This window comes from Pan paniscus, chromosome 17, assembly GCF_029289425.2.
Source record: "Pan paniscus chromosome 17, NHGRI_mPanPan1-v2.0_pri, whole genome shotgun sequence".
NCBI lineage: Eukaryota > Metazoa > Chordata > Mammalia > Primates > Hominidae > Pan > Pan paniscus.
In genome coordinates this window covers 50,588,801-50,606,284 of record NC_073266.2, presented here as the reverse complement: position 1 = coordinate 50,606,284, position 17,484 = coordinate 50,588,801, and the positions used below count along the sequence as shown (strand labels likewise).

At 35.6% G+C, this 17,484-nt stretch overlaps 1 protein-coding gene across 3 annotated transcripts in view; it reads left to right on the top strand.

Moving 5' to 3' along the window:
• CCDC178 (coiled-coil domain containing 178) overlaps positions 1-17,484 on the top strand; it is a 503,460-nt gene that overhangs the window by 206,772 nt on the left and 279,204 nt on the right. For all 3 annotated transcript variants that reach the window (XM_034943399.2, XM_057300489.1, XM_055102765.1), the window contains exons 16-18: positions 7,031-7,093; positions 8,948-9,109; positions 10,665-10,778. In XM_034943399.2, coding sequence (XP_034799290.1) covers positions 7,031-7,093; positions 8,948-9,109; positions 10,665-10,778 — 339 coding nt within the window. The remainder of the gene's footprint in view (positions 1-7,030; positions 7,094-8,947; positions 9,110-10,664; positions 10,779-17,484) is intronic.

Sequence of the window (17,484 nt, the reverse complement as noted above, 5' to 3'; positions counted from 1 at the left end):
GGTTCAATTGAAAAAGCATGGACTTTAGAGTCAGATGTTTCTTAATTCAAATCCTGGCTGGTTATGCTAATTATTGGCTCTAAGAATATTAAAAATATACTTAACTTTTCTTAGTCTAGGTTTCTCATCTCTTAAATAAATGTAACAGTATCTATATGGTACCTTTGGGTGATAAATACATAATATTGTGTATAAAACATTCAACCTGGAGCCTGACAAATAATAAATTCTTAAAGGTATTAGGCATAAGTAGCATAAAAATACTCCTATAGCGTGAGGCTACCTTTGTTGTTCAGGATAAAAAAAAACAATCTTTAACAACTTACCTACATATTTTACTCTTAAGTCTGTCTCCCAGTAATTGTGATAAATGCGTGGGTTCTAAACAACACGTTGAACATAATGATAGTTATTTGTTGAGTACTTAATATGAGTGATGCCTTAAGCATATTACTTTATATACATTTTCTTCTTTTACCTCCCATACTTATTTTATGAAAAAAAGTGTTATCCCAATTTTACATATATAAAAACTGATATTTGATACTGGTAAAGATATTTTGCTATAACAACTCATAGGTGCTCAAGTATCCAATTCAGTGTAAATTAGAGCTTTCCTGGAAAGCAATTCATCAATAGATGTAAAAAACCTAACATTCATAATCTCTAACTCAGTAACATTATTTCTAAAAATACAACTTTAAGAAAGTAACCAAGAACAAAGCCAACAGAGATGCAGGTTTAAGGATGTTTATTAACAGTTAACGTTAACAGCCACTGAAAACATGGTTCATGAGGTCAACAATAATTGTTTATTTTGTATACACTGCTGCATTCCAGTGCTTAAACAGTGCTTATACAGATACTCAATAAATATTTGTGGAAACCATGAATATATACTAATAACATATAATAGGAAATTTTAAATATACAAATTTCTCAATAATAGAATAGTGTTTAAATCTATGAGTATTAAGATAAATTATAAATTCATTCAATGTAGAATTTTTAAAAATTAATGAGACTTCTGCTTTTGTAGTAGATGAGAAAGATCTTGTTAGACTGACTCTACCAGAGATAATAACTTTAAATTCAGGACCTAAAAAAGAAATGACACCAAAAAGTCAAAATGCGTATCTGTGGATTTGAATATTTGTATTATTTCTTTTTGTAATTTAAAATATTTCACCAGAAACACATATACTTTCGTACAAAAAGAAAGATAAAATAGTGTCATGTCCTATTTTCAGATAGAACCAGGTTGGGCTGCCACCTATACTTTCTGTTAGGGTCCTGGCCACCAAAATGTTTCCTAATAATGCACAACCATAGCCAGAGATACCTGGTCCCACTAATTCAGTCCAGCCCATAGTCACTTAAACATATCTCAAATTTTGCTTTAAGATTGTAATTCTTTAGAGTATCCATCTTCCTTTCCTGATCTCAAACCTTACATAACATAAATTCTCTAACTTTGCTCTTAGTGCTTCTCTGTCACTGGAAATGAAACTGAAGCCATTTCTTTGATTCTGATGTTAGATCTGTTTATGTAGTGTTGCTCCCTTTTTCTCTTTGAATGTGGGTTTCCGGACTCAGTATTGACTGTTTGTCCTCCTTTCAGCTATCTTTTGTCCTAGTACAGGAATCTATTCCAGCGGTGTAGCTCTCTGCTGCCACCTTCTGGTTTGTGACTGCTAAAACCAGGCTGCAGGTCAAAGGTGACTGTTGAATGTGCCCTCTTTCCAGCTTCTGAGATATTGTCACTTCCTTTGCTCCAGGCTTCTTCCAAGCTCTTCAAAGTGGTCCTTTGATCTCTTTTATTCCTTTTCTCCAAAACCAGAATTGAGTCGTTGTGACAGAGACCTTATGACCCGCAAAGCTTAAAATATTTACTATCTGGCCCTTTACAAAAAAAGTTTGCCATCTCTGTTCTAAAGAACACAGGAATAGCAAACGTAGGCAGCAGCCAGTGCCTGGAGGGCTGAGAGAAAGCACCCTAAGAAGGAACAAGCATGGAAGAGGCTGCTCTCTCCCAAGCAGAGTGAAGCTTTATTGGAGAGGGTGGGGTTGTGTCTCAACACAGGGTTCAGCAGCAGCTATCTGCGTGTTGCTGGAGAGACTTGATGGAGGTGGAATGGAGTTTGTGGGCAGAGAACCTCCCCACACACCAGCTGGTGGCAGTTCTGCAGGAGAATGGAGAAAATAACAACGGTCCACTGGAACAAGGAACCAGGACACAGCGCCCCTTGCTGCTGCAGCTCTGCCTGCCTGTCCCCTGCCCTCTGTTGATAAAGCCTAGCTTTACTCCAAAAGTAAAACTGCAAAAGGAAACTGCTCACAGGATCCACCTCCATTATCACAGATCAGAGTTAAAAACAGTAGATTTGGAGCTAAGAGGCAATAATTAGATAATGAGCACAAATGCATAGTCTACATGCAAATTTCTCTATTTCAATTGGTTGGTATATGTCATTGAGCCCCATGCATTGTATTTATCTGTTATAACTTTTGAGTCTCTTTTAATCTTAAAAAATCTCTACCTTTTTTTTAAAAAGTTGTCTTTCACTACGTTACATTTTTAAGAGTCTAGGCCAGTTACTTTGCAGGATTTTTCTCAATATGGATTTATCCTTTTGTTTCTTCATAATTAGATACAAGTTAAACACATCTGGCAGGAATATAACATAATTATAATAATATAATATTGTGTCCACAAGCACATGGTCTATGTTTGTCTCATTATCAGTGATATTAAGTTTGATCAGTTGGTTAAAGTTATGGTCAAGAAATGTATTCATTTCCCCATTGTAATTAATAAGTAATCAATTGAGTGATATTTAAGAATACATGGCTATTTTTTCCCAACACATTTCAACCAGTGGATTTAGAATCTATCAGTGATCCTTAGTAGAATCCATTATTGGAACAGTTGCTAAGTGGCAATTTTTCTGGGCTTTCGTTCCCTTTACAATGAATTGGCAATTTGAAGAACTTGAACGTTTAGCACAAGCTGGGCCACAGGCCACGTTTCTGGAGAAGGCAGTCTTCCTTCAGTGCTTTTTCAGGTATTTATACTTTAGGAATATATGTTGCATGCAATCCTAAGTCAGAATCAACCTCACTGTCTTTTCTACCACCTGTCCCATCTCTCCACATCTCAGGAAAAACATCTCAAAGGCCTTGTTGTATCATCCATCCTAAAGATGCTATATATAAATGTGATTGTGACGTTGTAATGGGCCCTGAGCTTCTCCTCATATAAAGATTTTTTTAAAAAAAATAACATCTTTTTAATTTGAAAGAATCTGGAACTTTTACAATTTAATTCCCCAACCTAGAGATCAAAAGCAAGCTTGTTTGTTAATCATAAACCCATTTGCTCAATAAATTATTCATTTGGCAAATATTATATAACAGACAAAGTGCTAGCAGCCAAGGGGATAGAGGAGGGAGCTTACTGTGAAGAGCTGTAGAATGTGTCCAGGCTCTAGTAGCAGGCAGTCCTGGTGCTGATACATGTTTGAAGACTGGTCCTGTGACAAATTCCATGACCTTAGACCTCGGTTTTATCATATTTGAAAGTGGATAATAGCTATTTCACTAATGGATATGATAATTAACTTACACACACACACACACACACACAGCCTCTGAGTTAATGTGGTTCCACTTACAGTTTTTCAACTTTACCATGGTGTGAAAGTGATGCATATTCAGTGGAGAACATACTTTGAGCACTCACACAGCCATTCTGTTTTTCTCTCTCTCAGTATGGCATTCGATAAATTACATGAGCTATTCAACATGTTATTATAAAATAGCCTTAGGTTAGAGGATTTTGCCCAATGTAGGCAATCAGTATTTCACTAAGCAGACCACACTATAGTTCTTGTGACATTTTTCCTCTTGGTAATTTGAACTCATTTAACCCTGGCTTTTTCTCAGCAGCTACATAATTCATGTTGAATAATGAAGGTAGTATCTCCCCAGGAGCCCATAAGTTTCTAGCAGATTCCATTTTAGAACCAACTATGGCATCACTAGCTAATTGGAACCCTTTCACCCAAAGTCTCGGTTCTTCAATCTCAACTATAGGTGGCTAAGACTCAGAATTCAAAGAGGTGTCCCATTTGCCTGGAAAGCCTCATGTTAAAGGAGGCCCTACAAGAAAAGGGGCACATGAGAGTCAGAAGGTTCTACATTAAATATTCCTATAACTTTGAGGGTTCCTACATATCTGGGTGTCACTGAGATGCTCTCTGTCACATTGTGTAAATTAGTATCCTGGTTCCATCAATTGCCAGCTTTGTGTGCTTGGTCAATTTATGTAATCTCTCTGTCAGTTTTCCTATGTGCAAAAGGGACAATCATAACTATTTTATAGATTTCATTGTGAAGTTAAGACAAGATAATTCTACCAGAAAGCATATAATGTATCTTAGCCATCATTACTAGGAGTAGTACAAATGGTAGTTTTATCATTGAGGGAACACATGGCATTTATATTGTTATGTGAATGTAACTGCCCAGATTCTCCTTCAGGAATCATCTCAGTCACTTTGCTTAAGGTCATTCCTGTTCCTGGGGTAGCTCACATTTAATGACCAATAAAAATAGAATGATAGCCTTGCTACCTTAGTCCAACTTGGGGCAAATCTGACGGTCCATTATTGCTCATGGTTTGCTGTGGGGTTGATCGAGGTTGTTGTTGGGAGTCTATGGCAGCTCAGCCTATGTCTCTATCCAATCCTGCTTCGTTCCTCTCCTGTCCACAGGAGTTGATTCCAAATATGCTCCTTAATAAGTATCCTATACACTAAACTTAACTCTAGAGTCAGCTTTACAGGGAACAATGCCTGTGATAATAGGATGGGAAAACAAATAAATCCCCTCTCTCAGATGTTGGACCTGTAATCTAAGACCTTTGACCATCAGAGCTCTCCCTATATCAGTCTTTGGGGTACTCTATGGTGTTTTGGAAGTATTCAGTAGTTCTCTCAGAAACTGTCTAGCCTCTTGGCATTTTCCCAGTGCTTTGGGTAGACCATTTTCTGTAAAGAGGACCGTCTCATAGGAAGGCCTTGAGCATCTGCCTGGAAACACTCCCTGTGGTGTTGGGTCTTGTGTAAGTATGCAATTGGCAGCCCAGACAGTGATAAATACTTTCTCTCCTGGTGACTGGTCATTTAACCTGGCTGTCTGGATCACAGAGGTTTGGGGGCATGGTAGAAAATGGAGCTTGGTAAAGTTCTTTGAGACGCTAGACAGAAGCTCCAGATGTTTTGCCCATGCAGTGTACAAATTTGTCCACTGGTAACAGGCTGAGTTGGTTTTGTACACAGATTTCAAATGTAGTATCTTTCTTCTTTTCAGAGAAATACAAGTGTCTTATTCTTGCAGCTTCAGGCTTCTTATCTATTTAAATTTCTCATATACTGCCTGCAGTTCTTTCCAAGCCACACATCCACAAGTTCTTTTCAAACAATATTAATTTATCCAATTTAAGTGACTTGAATTCATTTCAATAATAACTTGCTTTCTCACTAGTTGACAATTAAAAAAACAAACAAAAAAACTTCAAAGAATGAATGGATGAGTGAATATTAAGGAAACACAAATGAATCAATCCATATTGTAACCAGAGTGATCTAAAACACACACTTTGCTTACCATTCTTCACTAATTTTATTAATGTACCTGGAAGGTTCTGCATAATCTAAGAGTTGTTTGTTTCTTCAGCTTCACCTCATTCACCAAGTCTTTTCTCTAACACATAAAACACAACAAAAGCACACATGCCCATACATACACATTTTTCAATTAGTTTCAGACAAAGGTCAAATCGAGCTATTTTGGAATATGATATATTTTTCTCCAGTCTACAAAGCCATTTTGAATTTTGTTCCATTTCTATTAAATAATAAACAAACTGAAAAACTGTGCTGTATCTGCTATCATGTTAGAAGAGGTTGCTAATTTATTTAAAATTATCAAAACGTATTGTTGCATAAATTGATTTTAGATGTAGATATATCCTTAAGTAAAATGATATATCAAAGTTACTGCTTTATTTACCACCTTCATGTTTCCTTCTTTGGAATTATTCTTTTGCTTGAGGTGAACATAATTTTGCTGGTTTGCTATATTGAGTAGAGAAAGTGTTAGAGCAGAGGCCTGCTGGCTTGTTTCTTTGTATTGTCTCTATAGACCCTGGGATATGATGAGGGATTCAGTATTGAAGTAGGGGTATCAGAGACATTTCTGAATTTTTATTGTTCCTCCTTGCAAAACTATGTGTGTGTGTGTATGTGTGTGTATATATATATACACACACATACACACACACACACACATACATATATCTTTTGAATCTGGAGGACATCCTAAATCCCAGCCAACTCCTCCCTCAAATCAGGGGTTCCAAGATGTAATTTTAAGACAGAAGGAACTTTATGAACTACTTCCAATTCTGGTTTTGCGTGATAATTTAAAGCAAATCTATGAACAATTTACAACAATTTTTCCAGGTAGCAAAGAAAAGATTTTTCCAAATTTTTTCCCTACAAACTTGAAAGGTATGATTTAAAAAAAAAAAAAAGGAATTGTTCTAGCTAAATGGAGAGTCTGCTCTTATTTTGCACACTTCACACTTGACTTGCATCTATCTTGTTTTGAAAGTTGATTGTGTTTATTCCAGAAAGTAATATTAAAAACAAACTGATAGTTTTTAAAAGGAGAAATTGATGACTACCTTGTTTCACTTTCTTATTACTTTGATTTTTTAAGTTTAGGACTATAAAATGCAAACTGGAAAGACTGAAATTTTGTAGTCTAATTCCTGGTGCTGTACCACTTAATTACTTTACCTCGAAAAACACCAGGATTTTAAAAATACATATAATAAATTATAATTAATATTTTACTCTATATTGAAACATTAAAAATGTGTCTTATATTAGCAATTGTTTTAAAAAATGTTTTTGATGTTTTATGAAGAAAATCCTCATTTTAAAAATTTCCTAACATATAGGGTAGAGAAGAATTCCTGAAAAAACTCACTCAAGGTGAAGTGGCTGCTGGAATGGTGCTTCAGGTAATACTGATTTGGTTTTAATATTTTATTCTTCCTTTAATTTGCATTTTACTTAGCATTTTAAATTTGCCTGTAATGAGGCATCTTGTCACTACTTGGTTTGCAAGCCAGCAGTTTTCTCTCCTTAGCTGATGACAGTTGCCCTCTGTGTACAACCAGCAGTGTCTGATCACGCATAAAGAAATTGACCTCCCATATACATATCTCATTTTGTGGCGTAATGGGAATTTCTGCCAGTCTAGTAAAAGAGCAGTGGGATCTTATTTTTAAGTGTCTGACTCTTTAGTTTGCTTTGTGGTGATGTTATGTTTTCTTTACTCTTAGTGTCTTTCACTTGGATTTCTTTATTTTACCGTGAAAGAAAAATATGCTTTGATACTTCCATATAAAGATTTTGAAAATAAAGCGTGTAAGCTGGCAAAAACAACTTGAATTTTTAAAATCTTTATCTACCACCTGCATATCCTTTGGAATCCAGATTGGGTTTTTTGATCCATGCCATGTTTCTAGAATGCCTCCCCTTTAGAAATACTTACATATTTGAAATTAGTATTATTATTATAAGAAAAAAAACAAGAGTCAAAACAGTTTCAGTGTTTTTTTTGTTGGTGGGTTTCTGTTTTTGTTTTTTTGAGAAAGAGTCTTGCTCTGTCGCCAGGCTGGAGTGCAGTGGCACGATCTCGGCTCACCATAACCTCTGCCTCCCAGGTTCAAGTGATTCTCCTGCCTCAGCCTCCCGAGTAGCTGGGATTACAGGCATGCACCACCATGCCTAGCTAATTTTGTATTTTTAGTAGAGACAGGGTTTCTCCATTTTGGTCAGGCTGGTCTCGAACTCCTGACCTCAGGTGATCCGCCTGCCTCAGCCTCCCAAAGTGCTGGGATTACAGGCGTGAGCCACCACGCCCGGCCCTAACAGTGTTTTTTGAGATGATCTACACCTCTGCTTCTCTTTGAAGTAAACTTAAATTTTGTAATTTTTTTCTGTTATGAAATTTGGCATTTTCAAACATAGAAGCAGTGTTTGCTTCTATATGTTTCAAAACACTAAATTTCCTCATTTATTTCTATACGTATGTTTTATTTCTAAGTGTCTAACTGGAAAGACCTGTTAGTTGGTTTTGTCTTATATTGCAGTACTTGCATATATTCCACGATGTGTTATTAGTGTGTTCTCTAACTTGGTGTCCTCCAATCCTTACTTAAGAATGATTGATTTTGACATTTTGGGCTGGGAAATATTTTTTAAATGTTTGATTTTTATTGTCTATTAAAGTGTTTCTCTCATTCCTTCTAACAATAACTGTATTATCTTTAAATATACTACATTCGGCCATGTGTGGTGGCTCACGCCTGTAATCCTAGCACTTTGGGAGGCCAAGGCGGGTGGATCGCTTGAGGTCAGGAGTTCGAGACCAGCCTGGCCAACATGGCAAAACCCCTTATCTATTAAAAATACAAAAATTAGCCGGGCATGGTACAGGCCTGTAATTCCAGCTACTGAGAAGGCTGAGGCAGAAGAATCGCTTATACCTGGGAGGTGGAGGTTGCAGTGAACAGAGATGATGCCACTGAACACCAGGCTGGGTGACAGAGCAAGACTCTGCCTCAAAAAATTTAAAAAAAGCATATATATATTATATTATATTACATCCATGAGATTTTTTGATATTATAATATATGTAATATAATATATGTAATATATATTACATTCGTATCCATTTTTTATGGTGACATTTATTGTATTATTTGATTTTCAAATAAAAACAAATATTACTGCCTGTCACTGAATAAGAGGCTAAATAAATGTTTAAGTTAATAACTGAATGATTTATTTAAAATCTTTGCTGGCAGAAAAAACTATATTCCATTTACGAAGTCCAGGCACTTGAGCGGAAAGAGCTTATAAAAAATAGAGCAATATGTGCCATGTCACTGGCAGAACTACAGAAACCTCTGCTTCAACTAGAAGATGAAGCTGAAAGAATCAGAACTCTCAACAAAGAACATTCTGTTGTAAGCATTTAATTAATCCAAAAATTAATGTGCAGAAATATATACGTTAGTAAGTTACGCATGTGATTTTACATTATCATTTGGGAAATTATGATTTCACATAGGGGCAAACTAAGTAACTATTTCAGGACCACACAACTTGATCTGCAGTGAAACTCTATAGCAAGACCATTAATGCTATTATCTAGAACCCCATAGTCTTAGAGGGTACTTGGGAAAAGCAGGTTTCAAGTGCGTGAGTAGTGACTTATCTGGTGTGAACGTTCATTATGTTAAACTTGATTCAAAGTCTTCACTCCTTCTTAATGAAATCCTAAAGTTGTGCTCATTTGCATATAAAATGTAAGGGATCTTGACATTTTCATGGTAAATTTTTGATGCATGTAGATGTTTAGACAGCTAGGATGAAAAATAAAGCAAATGTTGATAAAATATTTTCAAAATTACAAGTTTATGGCAGTAACTGATATCACTAGCCCTTCCCAAAGAAAAATTTAGTCGAAAAACATGTATTAATCCTGTCATTAGTCTTTTGGAGAACTAGAGGGTGTGGCAAGAGTTATACATTCTTGTCCTTCCCTGCAGGGAGGCCATACATATATTTATTTGAGACATTTCGGCACCAGAACTTTTTTCCTTTGCAAATAATAATGTAACTTTATATTTTTAGTCTTTGATAATTTTCAAAATGTCTTTATTTCTTAAAATTGTGATTTAAAAAGTGTTTCTATTTTAAAAGTTTATTTTGAGCTTCAAAGCCTTCCTATGAAATAGGCAAGAGGGAGTTTACTGGTATCAAAGACTTGAGAAAGCTTGTGCTTAAAGAGCCTGAGCAACGTGTATAAGGTCATGAAGCATGGAAACAACAAATTCCGAGTACCACTGTATTTAGAGTTTCTAAATGCTATCATCATGCTCCTGCAAAGAATGTATAACCAGTACAAACATCTAGTGGGATAAATGATTTTAATGATGGCTCCCCCTTACATTAATGATGGAAATTTATTAATTGCATCAAAAGCCTAAGTGAGGTTATCTGAGTACAATAATGAATTCCAGAAAAGATTAATGATCTTTGTTTCCTGTTATTTTATAACAGCCATGGTTTTACATCCTCTTGTACTTCAGTAATCATTTTTGGTTTGATTATATTTTAATAGTTAATAAATTATAAGACTTAATAATTTAGCACACAGTAAGGAAGAATAAGTTTTTACATACTTTTTGGTAGTGATTGCTTACTATTTGTATTTGGAGTTTTAGTTTTGATTAAAACAAATATTATAACAAATATTCATACTTTCTATGTAAGCTTATTTATTTTTGTTACTTAACTAAAATTCATTAGATTTTGGCTTTCTCACATAGTGCAAATAGAATATTGAAATTTTTGGATATACAGTATATTTCTGTAATTTATGTGTGGTGGTTCTTTCCCTTTATTTGCCAAAATAAATGCTGTTGTTATTAAAATAGTCACTTAAGTACGATTTGGCCTAAATGAGGATAACTGGGTTGCAAATGCTGCACATCTTAATATCTGAATGTCTTCTAGATGCTTAATAATATAATTGATCAGAAAGATCTTATTAGAAGAAAGGTGGGAAAAGTAAAGAAAAAATTACGAAAAAAGGGGAAGAAAGCCCTTGATGCATTAATAGAAACTGAGGTAAGAATTTAAGTTTAGAATCTAATTTTGAATTTACAGTTTATGTATGTCAGTGAAAACTATTCAAGCAAGTTTAATTTTAAATGAATGTGTCTCATTTCTTATTGGTTGCACTAAATCGACTAGGGATAAAAGCGCACACACTCACACACACACAGTCCTTGTGTTTTCATTTACTTTCTCTTGCAGTATCTTCCTCACTGGTCTAGTTTATCAGGGACATAGCTCCTAATCAGGATAAATACAAGGAAAATTTGATATTGGATTCATGCAGAAGTCTACTGCTTTCTGTGATGGCCATGCTGTCTCCTTTTACTTGGAGATTAAAAACCAAAAAAAAATGAAGAAGAAGAAAAGAAATAAAAAGGAAAGAAAACAAGAAAGAACAGAGGGAGAAAAGGAAGGAAAAGGGGAATTGCTATGGTCTGAATGTTTGTGTTCCCCCCAAATTCATATGTTGAAACATAATCCCCAATAAGAGGCTAGGCCAGAGGTGATTAGATTATGAGAGCTCGTTGGGATTAGTGCCCCTATAAGAGAGGCCCCAAGAATCTTGCTGGCCCCTTCTACCACATGAGTATGAAGGAAGAAGACACCATCTCTGAAGCTGAGGGGGAGGCTTCATGAGACAGCAAATCTGTTGTTGCCCAGTTCTTGGATTGCTTAGCTCTAGAACTTTAAGACATACATTTCTATGGTTTATAAAGTACTCATTCTAAGGCGTTTTGTTCTAACAGCCTAAACAAACTAAGACAGGAAGAAAGAAAATGAAGGAAGGAAGGGAGGGAAGAAGGGAGGAAGGAAGGAAAGGAAGGAAGGAAGGAAAGAAGGAAGGAAGGAGGCAGGAAGGGAGGGAGGGAGGGAAGGAAGGAAGAAAGGAAGGGAGGGAGGAAGGAAGGAAGAAGTCAAAATTAAACAATAAAAAATAGCATGGTTACACTTTTGTTAAACAGCTAGAATCTTCTATTGACATATGTCTACTGTTTTACCCCCAAATTATCAATCTGACACTCTGAAACTACAAAATATCACATTTAATATAAACATGCTTAAACTAGTGAGCATTTTCTTTTCAGATAGAGAACTTAGAATCACTAATGTAATTTAATTATTTTTATATTAATATTGTATCATATAATTTGACTATACATTTTAATATTCCAAAAGATAACTTAAAATCATATACATAATTCTTTAAATTTTAAGCCAACTACTACTAAGATTTTGTTCTTAGAAAGCATCTTCACTTAGCCAATTAAAGTCAGCTTTTTCTATTCATCTTACTATTGGTTTTGTACACAAAGCCTTTATTTAGTTGTCAGTTAAAATAAAGGATTGACTTTCATAGTAAAATGATACTCTGTTTTGCCAGGGAAAAGACCTCCACTGGCTTTGCTTTTGATGAGGAGAGCTTAAAGCAGAAGGTTTTAAAATTATGTGATGCCCTATGGGAGTCACAGCTTACAAAAGAAGTATAGTTCAAGAGCCAAAAAATAATTTTAAAATAATTTACTTTTATTTGCATTTTATAAAGGACACTATGACCAGAACTGTAATGGTATCCTCATCACTCCCAAGGGACGCTCCTTATACATACCTCTTTGCCTTTCCGCCCAGTATTCTCACACACTACAGGCACTAAGTGTCTCATCAATTTTCTGAAAAGTCACCCTTCCTATTTATCTCATGTCCATCTATCTCTTTCCCTCTTTTACTGAGCTTTGTAGCAAGAATATTTTAATATAGCAGTTGGGCAAAGGCAAGACTCACTTCTTCAATAGAGATGGGACTAGAGCCCAAACTCGACTGTTAGAGTCAGCTTACTTTTTAGCCAAAAGAAGGAGAGAAAAGTCAAAGAGCACTGCAAGTTTAATGCTGTTGTCTTCTGCATGAACTCAGTGCCTATTAGGTCTGTTAGGCACTATATTCACATCTTCAGGTGAAAGAGAGTGTAGCTTCTCTGAGGAAGATGACTGAGAGTGCGCGAGGCTGTGGACAGGGAGTAGACTTCACCCCTTGTGAGAAAAAATGAAGTGAGTGAATTGCAGGGTTCATGGGCTATATTTGGTGTAGACTTCATAACAGTAAACAGCTCCATCCCTGTCTGGTACCCAGGGTTTTGTGGGTTTCTCTGAATAGGCAAATGCTTAAATACATTCAAGTATACTTAAGAGAGTATCCTTGGTAGTGGCACTTCTCGCACACTAGAATTTGGGAATTAGGAGTCATAAGTGGAAGTTGTGATTATTACAGCAGTGAAAAATGACTGGTTCAATTCAGAGCAGAAAAGAAAATCATTTTCCCAGCATGGGTATTATCTTCAGCCAATGTTATCAGTAGAAGTCAGGTAGGTCAGCTACCTCTTATGAACTTCATTAATTATTATCAACATCATTTATTAATGTTGATTTCAATGTGCTGACAAAGGGCAAACACACGGCTCAGATCATTTCATTGAATTCTCACAGCAACCCTGTGAAGTACTTAGTATTGCATTTATATAAATTAAAAGCTGAGGTTTATAGAGGTTAAATTCCCAAGTAGCAAGAATCCCCTTCTGTCCAATCTCAAAACTCATGCATGCCAATACCTACTATGTATAGTAAAATCTCATGTAATTTCTTTTAGCAGCAGTGACCAAAAAGCAAGGGCCAGTTTTGGTATAGAGAAAACAGTAAAGGCTTTGGAGTCAGAGAAATCTAGTGTTTAACCAGTCATCACCACTTAAACTAGCTGTACCATCCAGACTATTCTGGATTTTCTATTGTAAAATGGATATAACATTGATTATATTGCTACTGTGAGTCATAAAAGGCACAGTTCAAATATAATGCATAGTACAGTAATCGGTGCATTGTAACACCCACTGATTGCTCCCTTGCCCCCATTGCCTTTTCTACAAAGTAGAGACTGGGATTTGTTCTCTACCAGAGAGTATTGTGTTTCTGCAGATGGGAGCAATCTACAGACCAAAACATTTGTTCCTACCTGACATCTAAATTTTACCCCCAAGTTAGTATGTATTCAGCATAAACAAATGGATGTGTGACTGGAGACTTTAGGGCTTTTTCCAAATTAGAAATATTTCCCCATGAAAGTTCTTATTGCTAACATTTCTATCTCGTGAATTATTGGCTGTAGGAAAGGGGAGAAAGTCAATATTGTCTTTATTATTATTATCATTATTATACTTTAAGTTCTAGGGTACATGTGCACAACGTGCAGGTTTGTTTATGTATACATGTGCCATGTAGGTATGCTGCACCCATTAACTCGTCATTTACATTAGGTATATCTCCTAATGCTATCCCTCCCTCCTCCCCCAACCCCATGACAGGCTCCGGTGTGTGATGTTCCCCACCCTGTGTCCAAGTGTTCTCATTGTTCAATTCCCACCTATGAGTGAGAACATGTGGTGTTTGGTTTTCTGTCCTTGTGATAGTTTGCTAAGAATGATGGCTTACAGCTTCATCCATGTCCCTACAAAGGACATGAACTCATCCTTTTTATGGCTGCATAGTATTCCATGGTGTATATGTGCCACATTTTCTTAATCCAGTCTATCATTGATGGACATTTGGATTGGTTCCAAGTCTTTGCTATTGTGAATAGTGCCACAATAAACATACGTGTGAATGTGTCTTTATAGCAGCATGATTGATAATCCTTTGGGTATATACCCAGTAGTGGGATGGCTGGGTCAAATGGTATTTCTAGTTCTAGATCCTTGAGGAATTGCCACACTGTCTTCCACAATGGTTGAACTAGTTTACAGTCCCACCAACAGTGTAAAAGTGTTCCTGTTTCTCCACATCCTCTCCAGCACCTGTTGTTTCCTGACTTTTTAATGATTGCCATTCTAACTGGTGTGAGATGGTATCTCATTGTGATATTGATTTGCATTTCTCTGATGTCCAGTGATGATGAGCATTTTTTCATGTGAAGGACCTCTTCAAGGAGAACTACAAACTACTGCTCAATGAAATAAAAGAGGACACAATAAATGGAAGAACATTCCATGTTGATCGATAGGAATAATCAGTATTGTGAAAACTGCCATACTGCCCAAAGTAATTTATAGATTCAATGCCATCCCCATCAAGCTACCAATGACTTTCTTCACAGAATTGGAAAAAACTACTTTAAAGTTCATATGGAACCAAAAAAGAGCCCGCATTGCCAAGACAATCCTAAGCCAAAAGAACAAAGCTAGAGGCGTCACGCTACCTGACTTCAAACTATACTACAAGGCTACAGTAACCAAAACAGCATGGTATTGGTACCAAAACAGAGATAGAGACCAATGGAACAGAGCAGAGCCCTCAGAAATAATTCCACAGATCTACAACCATCTGATCTTTGACAAACCTGGCAAAAACAAGAAATGGGGAAAGGATTCCCTATTTAGTAAATGGTACTGGGAAAACTGGCTAGCCATAAGTAGAAAGCTGAAACTGGATCCCTTCCTTACACCTTATACAAAAATTAATTCAAGATGGATTAAAGATTTAAATGTTAGACCTAAAACCATAAAAACCCTAGAAGAAAACCTAGGCAATACCATTCAGGACATAGGCATTGGCAAGTACTTCATGACTAAAACACCAAAAGCAATGGCAACAAAAGCCAAAATAGACAACTGGGATCTAATTAAACTAAAGAGCTTTTGCACAGCAAAAGAAACTGCCATCAGAGTGAACAGGCAACCTACAGAATGGGAGGAAATTTTTACAATCTACCCATCTGACAAAGGGCTAATATCCAGAATCTACAAAGAACTTAAACAAATTTATGAGAAAAAATCAAACGACTCTATCAAAAAGTGGGTGAAGGATATGAACAGACACTTCTCAAAGGAAGACATTTAAGCAGCCAATATTGTTTTTAACCTAGTAATATGTCCTCTAGATGTATGTCAAATGTGGTTCCAATAGGATTTGTTGGTGGAAAGCATGTGGGCCATGAGAGAGAGGTGTCCTCATATCATTTTTTAAATGTTTGTCTTATAATGGGCCTCAAAAGAAATATTTAAAAAATTACAGAGAAAATAATAGATATTTGCTGCATGTTTTATGTGTGTCAGGCATTGTTTTAAGTGCACAGACATAACAGCACATCATTTCATTTTCATGATAAGCCTATGAAGAGTGTGCTATTACCTCTATCTTACAGTTGAGAAATCTGATGCTTTGTTTCTTAATTAACTTGAATTAAGGTTCACATAACTCATTAGTGGTAAAGTTGCAATTCCAACCCAGACAGTCTGACACTGAAATAGATGCTCTTAACCATTATATTGTATTGGTCATGTCACCCAAGTTTACATACAATGAATTAAAATCAGAAATCAATGACAAAAATATAGGGCCAAAAGAAATAAAAAGTATATGCACTACTAGAAATATTTCAGAATCACATTTCTTTTATTAATTTGCTTCTGTGCTAAGAAATAACTAAAATACAAATTACCATTTATTTATACATGACCAATACTGACAAACTATACAGCAAAATTTATGACATAGGCCAATATAGTATTTTGACATTACCAATAAATGATTTTGATTTTAAAAAAAATCTAAAAATATTTAACATTTATTAAGGGCAAAGAAGAAAAAATGAAAATTAACAGCCATGGGAGTGATTAAAAGGGGTATAATTATGTACACAGTGAATTAAATACTACTTTGCATAGAAATTTGTTTTAAGATCTATATCAATTGTATGTATGATTTCTTTATAAAATGGTGAAAACTGGGTCAAAAGAAATAAAACACAAGAATAGATCAATGATCATAGAAGAAATGTAATTTGTCCAAACTCTACCAATAAAACCAAGAATCAGTCAAGATACTTTATGAGTCTCTGTACAAATACCACTTACAGAGCATAAGAAAGCATGGAAATCTTCTAAAATCATTCTATAATGAAACTAAAACCTTGCAACCATAACCAAAAATTAATAGTGCAAGAAACAAGTCCGTTGGTGATCTTGCTTATGAGCATAGATGACCAGATCATAAATATATTAGCTAAATAAATTTTACAGTGTGCTAAAAGATATACTATGCAAAACCAGATTCCTTTGAAGAGGAGACTCTTCAGCTAAGACTAAGAAATGAATGATGAAATCTGATCTAAACGTCAAGTTTAGGGATAGAGAGCATGGAGTACTTAGAGTGTCCATACTCACACCTGTCCGCTCTCTGTCTTTGGGTTTACTTCCACCCCCACCCAAATAACTTAATACTCCAATGGACCTATCAACAAATCTTAGTTAGTTATATTTCCACTACATTCTAGTATAAGGAGAAAAAATCCTTTTATTTATCAGTAGAAAATTATCAGAACTTCCAGAAAAGGAAGGAAACAAAGCAGGAAGGATGTGAAAATTCAAATGCAGTACCCAATGTTCAAAATCTTAGACAAACAGTAAGGTTTTATAGTAAAACAAATATAAAATATTAGTTGTTATTCTTGAAATCTATGAGTAAAGAAAGTATTTGGAAGCATATGGGGAAAATAGAAGATAGTGGAGGCAGAAGGAGCCATTGAGATCTGTAGAATCAGTTGGGAGAGTAACACTAATTAGCAGCCATGCTGAATGTGGGGAACAATTCAATAACAGTCCATCAGTGAGTCACTCAGTTCCATTTGAACACAAACAGTCATAAAGGGATGACACAAAAATAGATGCACAATCAAA